Source organism: Pyrus communis, chromosome 2 (assembly GCF_963583255.1).
Source record: "Pyrus communis chromosome 2, drPyrComm1.1, whole genome shotgun sequence".
In the NCBI taxonomy this organism is placed as follows: Eukaryota; Viridiplantae; Streptophyta; class Magnoliopsida; order Rosales; family Rosaceae; genus Pyrus; species Pyrus communis.
Genome location: NC_084804.1, coordinates 18,888,274 through 18,911,994, shown reverse-complemented (window position 1 = coordinate 18,911,994; position 23,721 = coordinate 18,888,274). Strand labels below are relative to the sequence as shown.

Here is a 23,721-nt window from a genome sequence, read left to right as displayed (position 1 = left end):
GGCTAGACTATCAAAAACTTAATCCTTCACAATTTATGCAAGCCCAACAGTTCTTCTCTTGACTGCATAACTTGTTCTTCTTGGATACAAATCAGTCTTCACATTCACTTCATCTTCCCGAAAAGAACAAGCGGTCTCCTCATCAATCCTTCCCATCGTCAACCCAACACTGTAACTCCGCACCCCCATTCCATTCATAGTGTTATTGGGTTGTCTAACAATTGGTTGAGCAATTGGTCTTCTATGCATATCTGAATTACTTGCTGACTTGTTCTTATTATATTTCTCTACACTGTTATTCCTATTTGACGTCGATGTTCTAAGAAGCTGCCTCACGTCCTCATCATTGCTAGAACTCCAAGGATTGATACTGAAGCTTCTGGGAACGTGCGGAACTTGTGAGGCAGTGTAACCGCTCACACCACCACCACCATGACCCATCTTGCCGGCACAATCCTCCACACTCCTCATGTAAAAATTCCTGGCCTTGGTCAAGGTCCTTATGGGTGCACAAATAATGTACATCAGCATGCTTTGCTTGGTTGCTTTGGTAGAGCTCCTCATTTTTGGTAAAATGGTTAAGGGTTGAAAACAAGAGAAGTGATTGGAAAATATTTGTGCCGTAGTGAGCTGAGCTGAATAATGAAAATGAGTTAGTGATGTGTGTTTATAAAGTTTTGGAGGATTTGGGGTTTGGACTTGACTTTTAGAAGTAGGCATTTAGAAGTAGTCTAATTGGGACGGCAATCCATGAAAAAAAATTACATTTACTATGACGTGTGGACTAAATCAAATTTCATGAATCAAATGGGACATGTGAAAGGTTCAAATGTGTAAATACTATAATATAACAGAATGGACCAAAAAAAAAAAAAAACAATGTGACAAAAGCATACAATATAATAAAATTACAGTGAACCATTGAAGATATCAGTGGCTAACATCCATATTTGATTCCAATTCATGTCCACAAGGAAGCGAAACTTTTGGCGGACACAATTGCTAATACTGATTTCAGTTCATAATTTTGATGTGTGGAATAGGTCTGTGTCATCTGAGGCAAGAATGGCCATCTTTTTCACTATATTGAGACTGGAAGTGACCGCAGTCAATCTCTTTAAGCTTTTTATTTTCTCATAAAAAAATATGCATACACACAGAGTATATATGCACATATACATATAGCCTTTATTCAAATGAATCTCTAATCTGGTAAAAATGAGTACTAAGTGAGGCCATTATATATCCAATCTCAACGATAGGAACCGCTTATTTATTAAGAGAAAAAATAATGAAAAGAACTTTAATACTTTGAATTTTAACCAAAAATCATATAATAATTTTATTTAATAGTTAGGACAAAGCTTAACGGATTGAAATGACCCAAATAATGAGTTTCCAATTCTACCCCTAACGGCAAGTCTTTTGTCAGTCTAAGATCCCTAATCTCTCGACTATGCTCTGTCTCCACTCTCTGTCTTCTCTTCAGTTGCTCCGTCGCCCCAACAATGACCGCCTTCGTCATCTCAACCGCTCTCGATATCATCAGGTACTACTCTCACTCATCTCCTCATTTTCTCCGTCCACTGATGTCTGCATCAGCATCTACAACAACAACGCTGGAGTTCCCTGTTGAGATTCACCAGGAAGAGAGGTCTATGTCCCGTAGTTGATCTTCGGACACCTCCTGACGAGTAGCAACTATTATAATACGGTGAAGAAAACCACCGGTGGACGCAAAGGCTACGGCGCTAAGCTTAAGAACATCTTCTCCACTGAATTCATCATCGAGACGGCGGACGGAATGCGACAGAAGAAGTATAAGCAGGTACAAAATTGTGGATTCTCTAATTTACGTGATGTTTAATTTGTATTTTAGGATTTTACTGTTTTGTGGAATTTAGGAATTAGGATTTGGTCTTCTATTTTAGGGTTTGGTGTGTATAAAATTGTGTATTTTATTTAGGGTTTCAATGTTTGGTGGAATTGCAGAATTAGGATTTGGTTTTCTATTTGTGATTGTTCATTTGAAATTTGATGTAATTTCGTTTTGTAATCTGTGATTTATTGGGGAATTGCAGAATTAGGGTTTCAATATTTGAGTAATTTGTGATTGTTCGTTTTATGGATTTAAAAAGTATGTTTATCTTGTACACCTTAGGCCATCTCCAACCGGGGCTCGTAGGCCTCACCGGGCCAAAAATGGGAAAACAGGCCAACCAACTGGCCAACAACAGCTAGCCAGCCAGCTCTGGGTTGATCCAATTGTTTGAATGCAACGGCTACCTAACATCAGCATGACGCCAGCTAGCAACGGCTAGCTGATGTCATGCTGATGCCAGGTGACCGTTGAATTTGAATTTTTTTTTTTTGGGGACAAAATTTAAAAATAAAGTAAAAAAATTCTAATTTGTTTCCTATAACTACCTTAGCCATCAAACAACATTAAACAACACTATACAACAGTAAACAACATTATCCAATATTAAATAACATTAAACTTAAACAACACAATCTCCACTCTAGTACTACTTGGGGGAGTTATTCAAACTTAAACAACATTAAAAAAATATTTAACAACATAAAAATTAAATGCTAACTTCATGCTTCTTTCGGCCTAAATATTTGCAACAAGATCCTATTGTAGGTATTTATTTGTGGCACGTAAACGTATCATCATATGGCGCCTCATGTACTCATTTAAAGAGATATTACCAGTTCTTGGATCCAAAGGCAAATTAGGTCCATCATATATTTTTACACGAGCCCTCATTGACCTATTTGGATCATCATGATTGTCATCAGACTCTCTATCAATATAGCCATCTCGTTCATCCTCCACAATCATGTTGTGTAATATGATGCACAACATCATGATGGAGTTCAATTTATGACATGCCCCAAACCCAATATCCCAAAATATCAAGATAGGTACGTGCTGGGCGACATCTAAGGGTGACGAAGCCATTAAAAACATGCGTACCGATAAAATATGTAATTAGAAAGAGATACACTAGTGTAGAATCATGTTCAGAGCATACAACTAACCAAGAATCAAGTGAAAGAATTATGATAGAAAGGTATGAACCAAGGAATGTGTCTTACCTAGAGAAGACTCGAATATGCCTAAGCGAAGGTGTCTTGACGCCGAGATTGTGTGCCTCGACTCTAAGTCCTGAGGGGGCGCAAAACAGAAAAGGTGAGTGGACCAAAGTTTATAATAATAATACTAATAATAGGAAAACCATTTTATTTTAGAACATAGTAACCCCCTGTTTTGAAAACATATATAACATTATATAGTAGACTTTATGAAAACCTAACATGCCACGCCAAAACCTTCGTGAACATGTACATGTAAAACCATGCCCAGTAATGTTGAAAACACCGCCCGAAGGCAAATCCACAAATCTCCTCAATACTATACTATTTAGGGGTATCATAGTCACCCGAAGGCAGTACCTGTCCATCACCGGAAAGTGAAGTTGAATAACATGTCCATCATCCATAGGTGAAGTTGAATAACCTATCCATCACCTGAAGGTGAAGCTGTATAAAATAACATACATTCACACCGACACTAGCCATGGCTAGTGAAGCTATCCAACACTGCTTTCGGCAGTGAAGTTGGGGGTATATCATATATCATATCTAACTCCTCCTCATTAACTATGTCCTATGGCCACAGACATCTATACTTGTGGTGTACGGATGTGGCGTATGATAACCCACTAGATAAGTACCGAAAGCATACCTCCAAATCTCATATCCAAACCAAAACTCAAAAGCTCCAAAACTCAACTCACAAATCCATGGTAAATCATATTCGTAAATCCATATTAAGTCATATTCAAAATCCATATAAATTCACATAAGAAAATCCAATAATTCAATACCTTTAATAAAACGTATTTTTGATAAATCAAACTATTTCGTAAACCATAATTATAAAAGTCCATAAAGCATATTATAAATCATATTCAAGTCATGAAATATGGAATGCATACTAGGCTAATATTTTATAAAAACAAGTTAAGAAGGGGTCCACTCACATATTTTATTGCCCGAGAACTGCTCGAACTAGCAAGAATGACGTTGCTTCCTGCCAACGCACCTAAACACAATTATAGACCTTTTAGTAAAACTATACCTAAACGATAGAATTTGGGAAAACGGATGGCGAATTCAAAATCGGCACGTCGGAAAACCTATGGGGGGACCTTGGGTTCCCCCCACATGCCGCCACATGAACCTTCACGAGGCAATGGCCCGAAAGGCCAAGCATCGCCGTAGGTGATGGCTTTCGGCGAACGGAAACCTAAATTTCCGACTAACTCTAAAAATTCTCAAATTTTACAGGAAAGCATATCTCAATGAGAGGAACAACTTTCATACCTAAGCCGAAGTCCAATTCGGCTTGAAAACACCTCGATTCACCCTCGAACCTACCAAAACCCTAGAAATGGGTGACTATCGATTCGTCTCTTCCGATGCTCCGCCGCCCCTAAAATTGTTTGGGGTTTGTTCCTGACCTGTAGAGGAGTGGTTTGGTTGTGGTAATGGTGGTCAAAACCTGCAGGATTGGCGGTTCTTGCCGTGGCCCCTTCAGAACCCACAAGTTCCGTTCTCCTCAAATCAGGGGTTAAAGGAACTGGGTTTTGGGTGGAAATGGAAGAAGGAAGGCCTAGGAGTTGTTTGGTAAGGGTGCAAGGCTATAATTCATCGAAAAAATGGACAGAAAGCCGAGAAAATTCGTCGAAACACGGGTCGGGTCGTTGTGTAACTGGTCAAGGGGAAAGGGTCTGGTTGGTTGCTCCCTCAACTCTGTCATTTTTCTCTTTTCTCTACTTTCTGATTGGTCACCCTTTCCCTTATTTTCTCTCCCACGCCTCTCATTTTCTTCCTCTCTCTCCTTTTCTCTCCATCCTAGCCACACGCATGGCACCAAATTAATGCTCCAACATAATCTAGAGCCTTCCAGATTTATGGTCAAATGATCATTTTGCCCTCAACTTCATTCGTTATAGCTACAAGTTATGTTCCGTTTGTGCCCACGCACTCGTAGCGACGAGTACTACGACGATATGCCAAGAAAACGAATTTTACATGACATGACAAAGCGGTCAACAAAAGTCAATGCATTTGCCTCGGAGGGATTTTTTGAAATTTCACATTTTAAAATTATAAAATTCGTAATAATTGGGGACGGGTCGTTACCATCTACCCCCCTTAAGAAAATTTCATCCCCCAAATTTTGAAATAACTAGTTATATGTAAAATACTTGAAATTAGGTAGAAAATATGTGTATAAATATACATACAAGAAAAAATAAAGTTACAGCGGCTGCACAAAAGAGAATGCCATTCCGTTGCAATCAGCTTGCAATTATTCCTCTTTCATGCCTCCAAGCTCATACCTTCTTCCTTCCTCGATAATATAGTAGTCTAATACTCGTATAAAAATATAAAGTTGCAAATACATATAATTATGCAATAGTATAAATTCAAAAATATATATACGTATAATAAAACGTCTAAAATAGATATATAGCATAGAATTAAAATTCTTGTACTAAGTTTAAAACCGAAAGTGGAAATAACTCACCCAAAATTTGTAATGGCAAAATTACCTATATAAATAAAATAATGTAGTTTCAAAATGTTTGTACGGAAAATCAAAACCAAAAATGAAAATAGGCTTTGCCCAAGCATTCATCATGTCACGTACTCCGAGAATGAGTGTGTGTCTTGAGTCGAGTCTTAATCATAGCTAATTCACAACTCATGCCGTAGACGGGCTGACTTGCCCACTTGCTTAGCGAACCCAACAATTAAGCCATCGATATTACAATCTGCAGCCTGTAATGCCAATAACTAATCGTTGTCTCGATAAGCAAATGAGAAGTTCCCAAAGTTGCCAAAACGCTATTGTGTTCCTCAATGTGAAATGTGCCTAGATAGTCCGATTCATGACTCGATCGTACTCCCGCACTATCCCAACACGCACCATTCAAAACTGCTAGAAGTGCCTCGACATCCACGTTCCCATGAACAATAAGATCCTAGAGTGAAGTAGTTGAAAGATGCGTAGAGACGAACACATGTCGTATAACATTTCCTTTGTGACTAACCACAACCATCGCTCTCCTGGTCAAGAGGTATAAAACTTGAAACCTATAATAGAAGAACCATAAATCTACCCACTTTCTCCGAATAATGGTTACCGCTTCAAACTATTCACAGAACTAGCCTTACCATCACCATACTCGAAACCCAAGATGGAATTTAATCTCCATCGAGGCATATAAAAGGTGTTTTAGGGTTGGGTGAGAAATACCCTTAAAATATTTGGGCAAAATCGTTGGAAAAGAACTACTAGAGTACAATATGATGCCTATGAATTATAGCAAGATAATAGGATGTGACTATTCATTTATACGTGAAGATAGTGATTTGTGATGTAATCCACTGACCACCTGCATTATTACTTTCACTAATCCCTTACAAAAAAACAGCTCCCACCTCAAACCACTTGGAACTCTTCCTAGTAAGTCTGGTAAGCGTGTGAAAAAGTTATGCTCTTAATGTTCCTATCAAAATCGATATGAAATTGGGCACACATTTCAGTCTAGTTGATCCATCATGAATTATTCATGAATTTAGCGAGAAACCATGTTAGGAAGACTAAAAGAATACTTAAGAATTTAAGGGTCAAAACAAGTCCATTAAGTTTAGAGTACAAGATCTCTAGATTGAATATACAACTTCAATGCTTGAGTACTTATAAGTACCTAACTTAATTAGGTAACAACAACTTGAAATGGTCAAACCTAACTCTACTTGGACGATAATCTAATGAATTTGACGAAGGGGAACTTAGATTTTTCCTTGACCCAAAATTCACAACAATTCATTACAACCTTAGTTCTGGGAATAATAAATCACCAATGGTGAAGATTCGGTCGATAGGGTGCTGATTGGGTGATTCAAGGACTGATGACCTCAACTAAAAACTTCAACGTCTGAATGGTCCTCCTGGACAGTCCGTCTACTTTAGAAATGATACGGAGAATAAAAGAGCAATCCCAGATTGACTAAAACATGCTAGGAGGTGAATATGGGATTACGAACAAAGCCAAACATCAGAGAGTCCAATGATTTCGAAAATGAAGAATTATGCCAAATGACTACTTAGTTCCTTGTCATCTCAGGCTAAGGATAGAAAAGTCGAACTTGAAGACTAGTTAACCAGGTTTCTTGATGATCAAACAAGTAACGTCACAAAAGTATTTGAGGGTTCCACATAAGGTGAAAATAGAACTGCTTGAAAAGCATTTAATACCTAAGTGTTTTTCTATTGCGATAGTCAATAATTGCAATTGCACAATCGCGGTGGAATGCGATGGTGCAATCGTAGACGTTATCGTATCATATCCATCACCGCTATCAAAGATTTAGCTATTTTCAAGTGAAGATAACAAGGAAGTGTGCAAGCTTAATAATGATCTGATGCATTTCTCCATGGAGATGTGTCATCGAATTTCCAAGCCAGGATGGTAGTAGATGACTCAAGGTCATAGATAAGACGTTTCGCATCAGGTGGTCCTAACCGTGAAAGGTAAAAGCGTTCACTTGATCATGTTGCGTCAGTGCACAACTACACCTTTAGTAAAACATCACCGTCGGATGCAAAATTTATTTATGTCACCAAAGTGTTTAAGAACAATGGTAGGGTTAGGCAACATCAAGAACAAAACTGACTCATTTCCTAACTGAAGATGAGAGTTTGGGTTATGGTCAATGAATCGATGACAACTATTGATAGGAATCAACAAGATCAATGATATTTCGTAATTCACGACCCTCGACAAAATCATCGATTATTGACTGTCACAACCTTGGATTTGGTTAGAAAAACTTCTGCTATGCTCACGTCTCCTCAGAAAGGTACGAAGTCCAAGCGAGGTTGACATTTAAGGAATTTGTATAAAGCTGGTTGTAGATGTGTAATAACTAACCTCGTGGTTGAAATAGACAAGGATATTAATGATGAAACAATCACTGAGAGATTTCTTGAGAGTCCACATGAATTTCCTTAGTGGAAGCAACAAATCGGATGAAGTTGATTAGGTCTACATCACATATACCTACTAACTTCGCCTACGACTGGTGATTCCATAATTTGCTCCAACACGAATTTTGGATGTCATAAGCAATTTCCAAATAGGTATGCCTCTGCCTACCATTCCTAAGAAAAGCATGTCGCAAAGAATCATCATCGCCCTCGATCTTCAACTGATCCCAACTAGACTTCATCCTACTAAGTTTTCCTCTAATTCACGTCACTTTATGCAGAACCAACTCTACCCGCCATTCCTAGAGAACGTATGTCACAAAGTAGCGGTCCGATGTTGAAATTCATTCATAACCTATTACGTCAAATGCCACGTATCATGCGCTATCTCTCCATTTCATGGTTTGTAAGAGCGACTAGCAGCAGAGCCACCCCATTGGGGTTGTTCTTCAGTTGCCTCACATACCATAACCCCAGCCATTGCTGCTATATATATTGTGTTTCACCATGCTTTATCTTCTTCATTGGACTCCTCATCTTCTCGTCTCATATGTGCCCATTTATCTTCCAATTCGAAATTGGATGAGGATTCCATTTGGAATTTGAAGAGGATCCAAAGTAGGAATTCATTGCAAACTTAAATTGAAAGAGATATTGGAGAGGGTAAAGATGAAGGTGTAGCCCAATATCCACCCTATTTATGGACATTGGAAGCTGAAGATAAGAAGTGTCATGCAGATAAAAATCTTATCTAAAATTCGCACAACCAATTACATATTGACACGTGGCATTTGAAATCCTATTCGAAAAATTATTGAGATTACATATTGACAAGAAATCTGGAGAGTTACTCATATATCGACACATGGCACTTGAAATCCTATCCAAAATATTATTGAGATTACATATCAACAAGAAATCTGGAAAGTTTCACATATCGACATGTGGCACTCGAAATCCAATTCGAAAAATTATTAAGAATACATAGCAACAAGAAATCTGGAGAGTTACTCACTTTAGCGACACGTGTCATTCGAAATCCATTTCTTAAAATTATTGATATTACATCTCAAAAGATTATTGAGGTAGTTTAATTTAAGTAACCATATTAATGTGCATTTTGGTCAAGGTCACAATCTTTGCTAAGAAAATTAGAATATTGATGTGCATTTTGGTTTTATATTACACTGTGATTTGCGGGTACTAAGTGTTCTGCTTCTTGTTTTTTTCCTTTCTTTTCGTTTCCATTTCTTGGTTTTATAATTAGGGAAAATTGTGAGTTTCTAAGCTGATGGAGTTGTTTGTATTGTATCTGAAAGTAGGCGGAGGCGGCTATGGTTGCGAAGGTTAGGCACAAAAGATTGGTGAATTTGATTGGGCTAATGGTCAAAGTGCTCAACAACCCAAGATGTAGCCTCATGCACTCCGAATTAGGTTCGTCTGTACTCCCATCATATCATCTTAACCATTCAATTGATTAACTTAGACCTCTTGAACACAATCGTAAATTTTACAAGCATATACGAAGGATGAAAGAGACTAAAGCACAATCTTGAAATTTCACGGATTACCAAGATTTGGACATTGCCGCATATTTTTGTAGATACCAAAGGCTTAGGCTTAGGCATCCCATTATATTGATGCATTGAGTGTTTCCTACTACATTCTCCATTTATAAATTCATCATAAAGAATAACATCATGTATAGTTGGTTAATTATTTTGTTCTTAGGTTTTGTTTTTCGACTTTTGAACGAGGATAGAAATGTATGCATTTTTTATTAAGTTCTGTCACCAAAACTCGGGGCCATCGTTTCCCAGTGGCACTTTTTATCAAGTGGTACTTTCATGCATTTTGTTTATCCTCATAAAATAATACATTGTCCCCATGAAAGCTAATTTATCAACTGTGTCAGTAGATTAGAGGTGATACAACCCACTATGATGCAGTTACGAATTCAACAGCATCTGGAGTACTTTCAGCCGGATTGAAATCAGGTCGGTGCGAAACGTTGCCTTGGAAAGACGATGAAGGTAGAGCCGAATGGAACGAGGGTCCCTGTAAAGTCATTTCTTGATTATGTTGACCTTACTTACAATATGATCAATTATTATCACAATATGCGTGTTGATTAAGATCAAGATGCTTAATTATTATTATTCTTTTATTTTCTTCAAACAATATGTTGTCCTAATTGTAATTTCAATGGATCCGTAACTTTTTTTTCATCAGCAATGTCCATTTTGTTGTTTCTTCTTTTCCTTTATTTTAAACTCATTCATTCAATTTCAAAAGAAGCAACCATCTTTTAGTTTTGTCTAACAAGGGCATGAGATTTACATAGAGGGAATGTTGAGAATCGAAACACTTACGCTACAAGTCCTTAACAATTTATGGTTGCAAATTATGATTAACTATAATATGGAGTGTGATTAACAATGATGGTACAACACTATGTAATCAATATAAAAAATATTTATGAAACCGAACCAAAATAACCCATAATGTTTATGGAAGAGAGCAAAACAAACATTATTTATTGAATTACAACAAAATAACCAATACCATTTGAAGTGAACCACTATTTCTTGAACTACAACAAAATAACCCAAACTAACCAAAATAACTCACATTATTTCTAGATCTACAATGTAATAATCCAAACTATTTCTGAAAGTAAACCAAAATAACCTACACTATTGCTGGAACTACAACATAATAATCCTCATTATTTATGAAACTACAGTATAATCACCTACACTATTTTTTAAAGTGAACGAAAATAAGCTACACTATTTCTGGAAATACAGCATAATAACCCACACTATTTATAGATCTAACCCACACTATTTCTAAAAATAAAACAAAATAGCTTACACTATAGCAGGAACTATAACATAATAATCCACACTATTTTTGAAGCTACATTATAATCACCCATACTATTTTTGAAAGTGAACCAAAATAACATACATTATTTCTAAAACTACAAAATAATAACCCACACTATTTTTGAAAGTGAACCAAAATAACATATATTATTTCTAAAACTACAAAATAATAACCCACACTATTTTTGAAAGTGAACCAAAATAACATACATTATTTCTGAAAGTGAACCCACACTATTTAAGGATCTACAACATAATAACCCACGCTATTTCTGAAGGTGAACCAAAATAACCTACACTATTTCTGAAACTACAACATAATAACCCACATTATTTCTGAAAGTGAACCAAAATAACCTACATTATTTTTTAAACTACATTATAAAAAGCCACACTTTTTCTAGAACTACAGCATATGAACCCACACTATTTTTGGAACTACAGCATAATAACCACACTATTTTCAAAAAGTGAACCAAAAATACCTATACTATTTCTGGAACTACAACATAATAACCCACACTATTTCTAAAATTTATCCAAAATAACTCACACTATTTATGAATGGTAACAAAATACACACCATTTTAGAAATTAGAACAAAATAACTCACAATAATTCTGGTTTTGAACAAAAAAAAACACACAATATTGTTGGAACTATTGCAAAAATATACATTATTTATGAAACTGAAGAAAACACACTTTTTCATGGTTATAAAAGACACTAGAGGGTGCATTTGTTGCACTGAACTATTTCGGACTGGACTAGCCTTAAGGATTAAGCTGGAATAGCTTGATTTGGACTAAGCAGGATAAGAATAGTGAAGTGTTTGGTACAGTGCCAGACTAAACTATTTTAGGACTCAAATCGTTTTTTTTAATTTATTTTTTAATTTTTAATCCGCACTTACTTTACAAAAGAAAAACTAAAAACTAAAAACTAATTAAAAAATAAATAATAAAAGATCAAATCCAGTAGAACACCACTGTTTTATCCTCATGACGAAACCGGAATTTGACAATTTGTTTCATCGTCTTCAATCTTCATCTGGACAGTGCTTTTTCAACCCTTCCGTGTGCCGACCCACTCACCCATCAGAAATAGGACACAGTTGTCAAGCTACCATGGCAGAGCTTTGAAAATTTTTATTGGAATTTCTTGACTGCATGCAATGGGCACAACATTAGCATGGAAAAACGGAACAGCCAAATGGTTCTTCTTCAATTCAAGAGAAATAACTATCAAGTTTTAAGGCAAATTAACCAAGTTCATGAGCAGCTCTAATTACCAAGTTCATCCCCCAATTCCCATATCAATCCAAGAGAGAGAGAGATGAGACTTGTTCTGGAAGCTCACCAGCGGATCAATAGCTTTGACAAAGAACGGTTCGCTCCCACCAATTCACTCGAAGGAGACGGCGAGGGAAGCAAACGGTTCGCTCCTACCAATTCACTCGAAGGAGACGGCGAGGGAAGCAACGTATTGAGATTCTTAGCAATCCCATGCTTTTGGGTTAGACTAATTAGGACGACTTAATGAGGCTGGTAGTCCATGCGAGTCCGTGCTAGTCCCATTTAACTTAGTCTGAATGAGATGAAAGTTTAATTAATTACAACTCCATAGTACTTTACAAAATATTTTTTAGAAATCATATGAATTTATTGTAAATTTAAAACAAAATAAAAGTGTTAAACATGTGATGTAAAAAGCATTTGAACATGACAAAAAAAAAAAACATTTGAACATGACAAAAAAAAAGAGGCATTTGAACAACAATTTAATTTAAAAAAAAAAAAAAAAAAAAGGAGGCGCTAGGGCTGGGCATAGGTCGAGCCGAGCCCAATTTTGAAGGGATCGGACCGAACACGAATTTAAAAGAAATGGGCCGGATCGGGCCGGGTATAACAAATTTAATACAAGAACCGGACCTAACCCGGCCTGTTTGAAATGGGCCGGTTCGGGTCGGGTCCACGGGTCCTCTTATTTTTTATTTTTTATTTTTTTTCTCTTATTTAACTCTCTCGATTGTTCCAGACTTCCAGTTCTCTGTCTCTCTCTGTCTCTTACAACTGCGCTTTTTGAGTTTCGTTTTTCTGCTACTGATTCCAACCTCAACACTCAAGCAAACAACAATCTCTTCAACCCAAAACTCTCCCTGTGATTCAGATCGGACTCTCTCTCTCTTTCTCTCTCTCTCTCTCTCTATATATATATATATATATGTGTGTGTGTGTGTGTGTGTGTACCCGATGCTCTTTATTCAGGCAAACCTCTCAGTCGTTCTTCTTTAAAAGAAAATTGTTGGAACTTTGTTTTATTTTCTGAGGAAAGGCATTCATGCATTTGGGAATGAAATTGGATCAATGGATTTTTTTTTTCTTTTAATTAGAAAAATACTGATTTCTATTGCATGCAAATCTAATTTCTAGAATTTGGGTCAGTGGTGAGGTAATGTTGTGAAATTTTGTTCCTTTTTGGAGAATGATGTAATTTCATTTTTCATGCTTCATCGTGGTACTCTTTGATTTTATGGAAAAATTAGATTTTGGAGTTTTTCTTTTGTGAGAATTAACTCTCTCGATCGTTCCAGGAACCGGACCACCACCTTCTCCACAAAGGGTCTTTGACAAAAAGGTCATCCCCTCCGCTCTCGCTTTCGAGCTCAGATCCTCCATGTCGCCAACGAGATCGAGACCTGCTGGATTTGAAGAATGGGTTTTTTCAATTTGCTGGGGTTTTTTCAATTTGTCTAATTTCTGAGATCTGATGGGAGAACTGGATCTATTTGGGTTTTATTTTCAATTGGGTTTTCTGGATTTGAAGAATGGGTGATAAAGATCAGTGTTTTTTTCTTTTTCTTTTTTTCTGCTTTTTTTTCTTTTCGTTTTTTGCCTTTCTGGATTTGAAGTCTAGGATGTCGTCGAGGACTCAAGAGAGGAAAGGAGATTCAAGGAGGAGAGATCGAGGGAGGAGTAGGATGGCCCTAGACTGATATCATGCATCTGTGTATATGAGATTTGAATGGTATAGATGTAATGATTGTAATATCCACCAAAAGACACTAGGTACGTTACGGGCCGGGGGCATGTGCCTTCATGAATTAGGAATCGCCCGGCCCCGCTTTTTACTTGGACCTGGCCCGCCCCGTTCCGTTATGATATTAAAAAATATGGACCCATCCCGAACTTGCCCCGAACCACTAGTACCCACTCTTATCTGCTGGTTCAGGGCCCGTTTGCCCACCCCTAGAGGGAGCACTAGGATGTGACGCAAACCCTAGAGGGAGCACTAGGATGTGACGCCTCAAAGAAGGGAGGTCGGGGCACCAAACCATTTCTTAAACATGTTGGGATGGTAGCTGTCCAAATTACATTGGACAGCAAATTAATTAAACATTAAATATGAAAGGGTGATGCCACGTGGGGTGGGAATGAAGAGAGAAACTTTTATTCTTCCTCTCTTTCCGTTAGGGGTAATTATGAAAAGTCATATTTGAGTGTGTTGGGCCTTTTAATCCAGCCCGTATATAATTTTATGGCCTTTGTATTTGTGCTTAAATTTGAGGAGTTTTTGGTTAAACAATATTTTAGACTAGTTTTTTGTTAAAATAATCTTAGTTTAAATCCTTTTCATTAAAGCTCCCTTTACTAAGCCTTCGTTCATAAATCATTCTTTCAAAAAATTAATTCAATCTGAAACAATTTACTTGTTTGATTGTCGTGATGTAATTTCTATGTTTCTTCGAACATAGTGTTCATCAATTTTTTGGACTCAATTAGATGTCTCAAACATTTCTTCTTTGGCTAATATTTTCCAAGAATGATCAATAAATTGCAACCTAAAAAATAGACTATTCAAATCGTTGAAGTTCGATGTGAAGTAAGCCTCACAACTGGTCCTATTTTTTACCAAAAAATGGAAATCCCTTTAGATGAAGGGCATGTATAAATATACATATAACTTTATAATGTGTTGACTCCTTGTCTAGGCATGCTCAGTTTAGTATTTCTTATAATTGAAACTGATCATTTTAATGTTATCATTGAAAGGTATAATGTTGTGAATAAAATGTTCACAATAATAATAGTGCTTCACAAGTTTTGGTTTGAGTGAACTTTTTACAAAGACAATCTATGAATGATGACCTAAAAAGTGAATGATTCATATCATAAGCCTACTTTGTGGTGTGGGCCCATATTACCTAACTATTCCACTGTATTGAAGATGAATTGAGCAAATTTAGAGCTACATACAAATGAGGTAGCCATGAATTATTTGGTGGGTGGGCTAAGCTAAAATTACGAAATCAAAGTTTTAATCTTTTGATGCCTAATAGTAAAACTGAAGGTAATAACTGTTTTCTAGGCTTCTAGCCTTCAAAACTTTCAAGTGATTAAAATAAGGAATCATTTGTGGTATGTAAGTTTTAATTTATTACTATTAAACTATAATATTGGTTAAAACGAAGAGTTTATTTAAAAGCTCTTATTTTCCTTAAAAGCAACTTAAGATTAAAAATTTTCATTTGGTAAGTGGAATATGACAACTAAAAATCATAAAATAGCTTAAAATAGCAAATTTTTATTTGCTGAGTGGAAAGACTTTTCATTGTACTAGGAACATGACCCAGTACACCAAGTGTCATAATATAAGAGTGAGGATAATTTTTTTTTTAAAAGTGTCCATCGACTTGTATTAAGACACTTTGTATGACGGACCTTGTCCTTGGCACATAGAAAAATCTATCTATTGACTTGCAATTTTTATTTTTTTTTCCTACTACAATTTGTGTACTAGACTCTCAAATGGGTCTAATAAGGTTTTTTTTTTCGAATTTATTATACAAGGTTAATCAACATAATTAACTTTGTATAAACAGTTATGAATTTTAACAAATTTCATGCCACGATTTCCTAGGCTATTGTTGCACACATAAAATTCATATAAACTGCATATGTTTCAATAACACACAAACTCAAAATTTCACATAACCTACAATTTCAACACACACACACACACACACACACACACACATATATATATATATATATATCAGAATAAACTAAATTCAAACTTATTAAAAAATAAATTAAGAGACAATACATTTGCCACATCTCGGCCCGGGCCCTCACCACATCTCGGGCTCGACTCCACCGTAGCACGATATTGTTCGCTTTGGGCCCCAACCACGCCCTCACGGTTTTGTTTCTGGGAACTCACACGAGAACTTCCCAGTGGGTCACCCATCCTGGGATTGCTCTCGTGCGAACTCGCTAAACTTCAGAGTTCCTACGAAACCCGAACCTAGTGAGCTACCAAAAGGCCGCGTGCTAAGTAGAGATGGGAATATGCATATAAGGCTTACAAGATCCTCACCCCTGGGTGATGTGGAATCTTACAATCCACCCCCCTTAGGGGCCTGACGTCTTCGTCGGCACACTTCCGCCCAAGGATTGGCTATGATACCAAATTGTGAAATCCCTGCCCGGGCCCCCACCACATGCTGGGCTCGACTCCACCGTAGCACGATATTGTCCGCTTTAGGCCCTACAACACCCTCACGGTTTTGTTTTTGGGAACTCACACGAGAACTTCCCATTGGGTCACCCATCCTGGGATTGCTCTCGCACGAACTAGCTTAACTTCGAAGTTCCTATGGAACCCGAAGCCAGTGAGCTCCCAAAAGGCCTCGTGCTAGGTAGAGATGAGAATATACATATAAGGCTTACAGGATCCTCACCCCTAAACAATGTGGGATCTTACAACATTTCTTTTAATTTTATTGCAAACCAAATGAACCTACAACAAACAAAACTAATTAATCACACAATTAAATAAAAAAAATATTTAACAAATAAAAAAAAAACCAACCTTAAATCAATTGGGAGACAATTAACTAAATTCAGACTTATTAAAAAATAAATTAAGAGGCAATACATTTCTTTTAATTTTATTGCAAACCAAATGAACCTACAACAAACAAAACTAATTAATCATACAATTAAACAAAAAAATATTTAACAAATAAAAAAAAACAACCTTAAATCAATTGGGAGAGGGAGAGATGATGGAGATATGGGTCATGAGGTACGTGTGAGATGGATGTAAGAGAGAGAGAGAGAGAGAGAGAGAGAGATAGTTTTCACAGAAGGCACAGAAGCACGGTGCTGGGGAGGACGAAGAAAGAAAGGAGAAGGAAAGAGATAAGATACGGACTTTTTTAATAAATAAGGTTTTTCCCGACGACTGACAAAAGAGTCAATCAGGCAAAGCTAAGAACATTGTCGAGTAAAACTAGTGTCGGTGTATTTTTTTAACAGGGCATTGTGGACCTTTGCCCAACAGTCACTACCAAATTATCATTTTCCCAATCACATTTTGCCCGATGAACCACACTTCATTGGGTCAAGTGACTTTACCCGGTGAAAGAAAAAATGGTGGCCGGACAAACCTAGTCAATATTTAGAGTTTTGTCACAGACTTTAAGTGATGAAGAACTTTTGCAAGGCAAGGTAACATTCATCGGCAATATTTTGGCACCGAGGAAAAAATCTGGCATGTATTGTGTGAGCATTTGTCCTGGCGAAATTTTAGTTCGTCGACTTAAGGTACTTTGCCCACCAATATGTTTCATCAGGCCAAGTGTGTTAATTATTAGGCAATGGTCCACAGTGATCTGTAAAAAAATCACCGACACAACTATTGATTGACGTCGTTCTTAGATTTGCCCGACAAACTATTTCTTCGAGCAAAACTTTATTTATTAAAGAGGTACGTGCCTTCTCTTTCTCCTTCTCCCTTCTTTTCTTCCTTTTCCGCCCGGCTGATCTTCCCTGCAAAACACACACACACACACACACACACTCTCTCTCTCTCTCTCTCACTCACAATCACACCTACCTCATCACTCATATCTCTTGCATCTCATCCTCTCTCAATTGATTTAAGGTTAGTATTTTTATTAGAAAACTTAGTATTCGATCCCTAGTTACTAATGTTCATGGACTGAGACCTTATTAGTTTTCAGATTTTGATCGAAGTCCCTAACATTAATGTAATAATAAATTTACATGTTAGTTACATATTTTTTTTTAAATAGAAATTAGTAATTGATTTAGGGTTTAAATAGTCACACCATTATTAAACTCCTAATTAATTTTCAATTCAAAACATTTTCAAAATAAAAATAATAAAATAAAAATAGGTTTGCAACCATTAGTTTTTTATAAAAAGATTTTCAATTTCTTAATCTTAAATGTACCCATTATTCAATATACCAATTTATTATATGTAAAATGTACAATTTTTTAATATAAAATGTACCCTTTTTTTAATATAAAATCCATTCAATTTTCCAATCCATTTTAAAACTTATATGTGTACATTCTTGTTTGTTGATTGGAGAATGTATCCATTTCGAGTTTAATCAAAGAAATTTACTAACGTAATTAAGCCTAATATCTATTATTTTTTGTGTATGGTTTTGAAGAATGTTTCCATGTTTTGGTACAAATTTTTTTTTGTTAATTTTGATGAATGTCGTAGCCATGTCTATATAGTAGACATCGAAATTTCGGTGAAATGAATGTTGACTAATAAATAAAATTTCAATGCTCACGTGTCACATAAATTGTACACGTAGCGTGTGACTCAACGAAAAATCGAAATGAATCGGAAAAGTCATCAAATAGGACATATGTCAACACATGGCAGAAATGATTTATTTCATCTGAATATTTTATTCAAAATTAGGCCTTGAAAATTTCTATAAATAGAAGCCAATTTCATTCATTTCATTTCACCAATTCACATTACACCAAAACCTTGAAGCTTTGAAACTCTAAAGCTCTCAAGCAAATCCCGAAGGATCAAGAAAGCCCTCTTCGTTCTTCGTCAAATCCTCCTTCAAGATCAAGCCCCAACGGCCCTTGAAGAACTTCCACCAACTCAAGATCAAGCCCCGATGGCCCTTGAAGAAAGTGTTCATCGTTCATCATCCGTTCATCCTAAGATCAAGCCTTGACGGCCCTTTAGATCAACAACACCAACAAATCCGCACACCCATTCTTCAAGATCAAGTCCAAAAGCCCTTGAAGATCCGTTCATCAACCGTTCATCCCAAGATCAAGCCCCGACAGCCCTTTGGATCAACAAACACCCATTCTCAAGATCAAGCCCAAAACCCCTTGAAGATCTGTTCATCAACCGTTCATCCTAAGATCAAGCCCCGACGACCATTTGGATCAACAACATCAATAAATCCAAATAACTGTTCATCCCTAGACCAAGTCCCGACGGCCCTTTGGATCAACAGCCCATCCACATATCTACATTTTACAAAGATAGAATCAGAGGCTAAATTCGTAAAAGAGATTGTAACCCCAAAATCAATACAAAATATATTTTGTACACGTGTTCTTGTTTCAGGAATTTTTGTGTTTACATATATATATATATATAAGAGAACTTGGTCATAAATCACTAAAAAGTTTACTAATTAACCATATATTAAGTTTTGTCTTCAGACTTAATCAATGGACTATTGATATTATTCAGGTACAAGTTAATAAAGAAGGCCCAAGCTATTACAAGTCATTTCAAATGACGTGCTCACCCTTAAAAAGCCATCAGCCAATTAAATCAAGGGGCACTTTGATTCAGGTCCAAAAAATTCAGCTGTTTTTTAATTGGGTCCAATTTTATTTCATTTTCTATTACACCTGTTTTGCCGCTGGAATTTTTTTTTTAATTCTTTAAATTTGAATTTTTAAAATTTGAATCTTCAAATACCTTTATCTACCCGTTTTTTAATTAAAAAGACATTATTACAAATCTTATAAGTTTATCAAAAATTAAAAGAAACATTGCTAGAGGTAGATAAAAAATTTGTGATGTAGGTAGAATCTATGATAGAGGTAGCCTATGAACAAAAACCTATTGTATAGATAGATAATACAAAATAATCTATGATACAGATAGACTATGAACAAAAACTTATTGTATAGGTAGATAACACAGTTAATTTGTGATATATAGGTAGATAAACACAATTAATCTTATATAGATTATCAACAAAATATGTAATATATAGGTAGATAAATACAATTATTCATGATACAGGCACATTATAATATAAAAAGATAAAAAAATAAAAAAATAAATAAAGGACAAGTGATATTGGTAGATAAAAACCAAAAAACATCGTGAAGAAAAATGATATTGAGGGAGGAAACACTAGAGAAAATGCTAATTCGATAGAACTTCAAAGTTAAAAAAAAATATATATATGAGACGAAGAACCCAAAACACAAGATTGACTAATACAAATTTTTTTTTTTTTTTTTTTTAAAAGAAACCAATCAAATGTATATTGATCATCCTTATGAAAGGAGGAGCAAAAGAATAATATTATGGTAGAAGACTACTGGGAAAAATAACAGAGGAAGAGAAAGATATTGTGAGGGAGAAACAAGAAAAGAGAAATGAATGATTTGGGGAAGGAGAAGAAAAAAAAAGAGATTTAAATCCCTAATCCTATAATTAAGGATACGATTAACATTAATCACAAACTTAAAAAAAACAGTAATTACTTAATTGGTCAATTTAAGGGTAAATTTGGCAAGAGAATACAAATAAGCTTATGTGGACAATGAATCACTGGACCTAACCTAAAAATTAAATAAAATTGGACTATAACTAATAATGGCTCATAAAATTGGACTCATATTAAGTTTCCCCTTAAATCAACCCCTTCAACTTAATTGCACGAAGAGACCCCATGTGCAACGGCTTGAACTATCGCGCGCTAAAGCTTCAGTAGAGATAGATTTTATATACATACATACATATATATATATATATATATATATATATATATATACATATGCAATTTTTTGCTCCATGTTCAATCATGATGCTTGGTTGATTCTTACTGCTCAAAATCTTCAATTTAATTGTTTTGTTTTATTAATGGAATGTTTTTTTTTTTTTTAATATTATGGTATTAGTATAATAAAATTTAATTAATTAAATTTAAACATAACTTAATATATTTTTTCCGCTGAATAGAATCGTTAGGTTAAGGTTTTACACTTTCAATTTTATTTTTCTTTATAAAGCTTATTTCGTCGGGTAAAATAATGTTTATATATATAAATATATTTTCTTTGTAAATTTAAAATTTGGCTGAAAGAATTTTGACAAACAAGTACTTTTGTTAGGCATAGTTGGTCAACACAGTTTTATGCGACCAAATGTTGTTGGACTACTGATTTCTTTTACTGTCTGAATATTTTAGAAAAGCAAAGAAAAGCATCGGAGTCATGTTCGAAAGAGAAGTCAATATTGATCTAATATGAGAGTCATTCTTTTGTGCACGATTGAATGGGATTTAGATACTACTCTCTCTCTCTCTGTTCACACTTCAACACACAAAGGTTACATATTATAAATGATATTTTGACATGACATGCCATTGTGTTAGATTAATGACTTCATGAAGCAAGGAAATCAGTCCGAGTCCTCTTTGAAAAGAAAGATGGGATTGGACAGAATTAGCAACTTACCAAGTGATGTTATAGGACAAATTTTGTCAAGTTTGCCTATTAAGGAGGCAGTGAAGACAAGTGTTTTGTCAAGCAAATGGAGGTTCAACTCGGCCATGATTCCACATCTTGTGTTTGATTGTTTATCGACTTCAGACCGTACATTTATTGAGAGCATTGTAGATCAAGTACTGGTACTTCATGTTGGCTCCATACACACATTCAGGCTTTCTCATCCAGATATTGTAGCCACTAGTGCTATTGATCGTTGGATTCGTCATCTATCAAGAAATGCTATCAAAGAATTGCTGCTTGAAATTTTGGAAGGGGACACTTACAAGATTCCTTCATTTTCTTATCAATATTTGGTTCATTTAGAGTTATATAATTGTTTGCTAAAACCACCTTCCACCTTCAAAGGCTTTGGGAGATTGAAGGTTCTTTGTCTTGATCTAGTTACAGTTGCTCAAGATGTGCTTGATAATCTGATTGTTTGCTGCCCTCTGCTTGAGAAATTGACTTTAACAAAATGTGATGGCTTTAATATTCTCAAGATTGATGCACCAAGTCTCAAATTCTTTGAGTTTGACGGCTCCTTTGAGCATGTTAGTATTATGAATACGTTAAATCTTGCTGAAGTTTGCATTAATTTGGTCGGTGATGACCTTACCTGGACTCGAACTCTCAGTTCTAGCCATTTGGTCAATTTTCTTGCTCATCTGCTCCATATTCGAAGGCTCACAGTTCAGACTGAATTTTTAGCGGTAATGGATTATTTGGCTTCCTACTTTAATTTCATGACCATTAACCTGCCCATGGGTTTTTGAGCATATTCATTGAGTCTGATGCTTCCATTCTGCTCCAGTACTTGGCGGATGGTAACTTGCCAGTAAAGCTGCCAGAACCATACATGTATCTGAATTTTCTTTCTATGAGCATCTCCTTTCATATTTCGAAGGAAGTTTCAGCTGCTCAATGCCTTCTAAGAAGCACTCCTGCTCTATAAAAACTCGAAATTGCCGTGAGTATTACTCTACTGATGCGTCCAATATTTTTCTGGTGCATAAAAAAAAAAAAAAATTAAAAAAAAAATTCAAACCAATGTGGCTCTACAGTAATGTAGTTTAGAGAGCTGATTTGTCAGAGTTCATGATTCTGATGCTATAGACCTTGTGCAGGCATTCGATGAGGATCAGCCTGTTGAGGAAGAAGTGAACTCTTGGTTAGATGACAATCAGGATTGCCCATGGACCCGACTGCGACTTGTTCAAATAACCAACATCTCTGGTATCAAAGCTGAACTAGATTTCATTGAATTCCTGCTTTCAAGTTCACCTGTGCTCGAGAAAATGGCGGTTAAGCCTGCTTCTGACGATTGTTTTCAGACCTATTGAAAAACATGATCCGGTTTAGGCGTGCCTCAGCGCATTGCGAGATAATCTACTTGGACCCATGATTCATCCATGAACATCGCGTCTAACAGGGCTTGATTGCAGAAACAAGGTTTAAGAGGATTTCACGATGCGGTCTTTCTGTTTTTCGGAATGACGTCTCATATGGTGGTATCCCTTTTCACGAATTTTTTGTCTGTTTATTAGGAGGACTTGCTTGTAGAAACGAATGTGGGTTTACTAGTCTTTATAATGAATTTATTCCTGTCTGGTTTTTCTGAAGAATGATTCACTCTTGCAATGATCTTTACATTTTCACTACAATTTGATTTTTGTCACATGCAATTATCTTAGGTCATAACATGAGTCTGTATGTTGCTTCAGTCACAAACATTACTAGGAAAAACCATTTGCGCGACAGATGTTTGGGCAACAAAGCACCATTCGTTGTGCATATGGGCTTTGCGCAACAAATATACACCTTCGTAGCCCAAGAGCGGTGTTGTTTTGGGCGACGCAGAGATTTGTCCCGAAAGATGGTTTGCACGACGAACCAAAAAACCCCGTCACACAAAGTGAGTCAAAAAACGTGGGTAAGTTATTTTTTGGTGCAAAATAAATGCGCGATGAAATGTTTCTTGCAAAACACTTGCGCGACGAAGGCTTCGTCACACAAGGTAGGAAACCGATGTTCAATTTTTTCAATCAGAGGATTCAATGCATGTGAATTGGAGGAATCAATACCGTATTTACTGCATTGGTATACACAACAAAACCTTTGTTGCACAAGGTTCCTTGGCTTCCTATAAATTTGCAGT

General features: G+C 36.0%; 1 protein-coding gene and 1 pseudogene across 1 annotated transcript; one reads left to right on the top strand and one right to left on the bottom strand.

The window, feature by feature from the left end:
* Positions 1–33: 33 nt before the first annotated feature.
* Positions 34–564, bottom strand: LOC137724909 (uncharacterized). The gene has a single exon (XM_068463555.1). It carries the CDS (start codon positions 562–564, stop codon positions 34–36), a length of 531 nt encoding a protein of 176 aa, XP_068319656.1.
* A 944-nt stretch (positions 565–1,508) lies between these two features.
* Positions 1,509–22,968, top strand: LOC137724908 (F-box/FBD/LRR-repeat protein At1g13570-like; annotated as a pseudogene).
* Positions 22,969–23,721: the final 753 nt, after the last annotated feature.

What these genes read in the sequence shown, in the direction of transcription:
- LOC137724909 (XM_068463555.1), bottom strand. Translation starts at nt 564, where the DNA reads ATGAGGAGCTCTACCAAAGCAACCAAGCAAAGCATGCTGATGTACATT.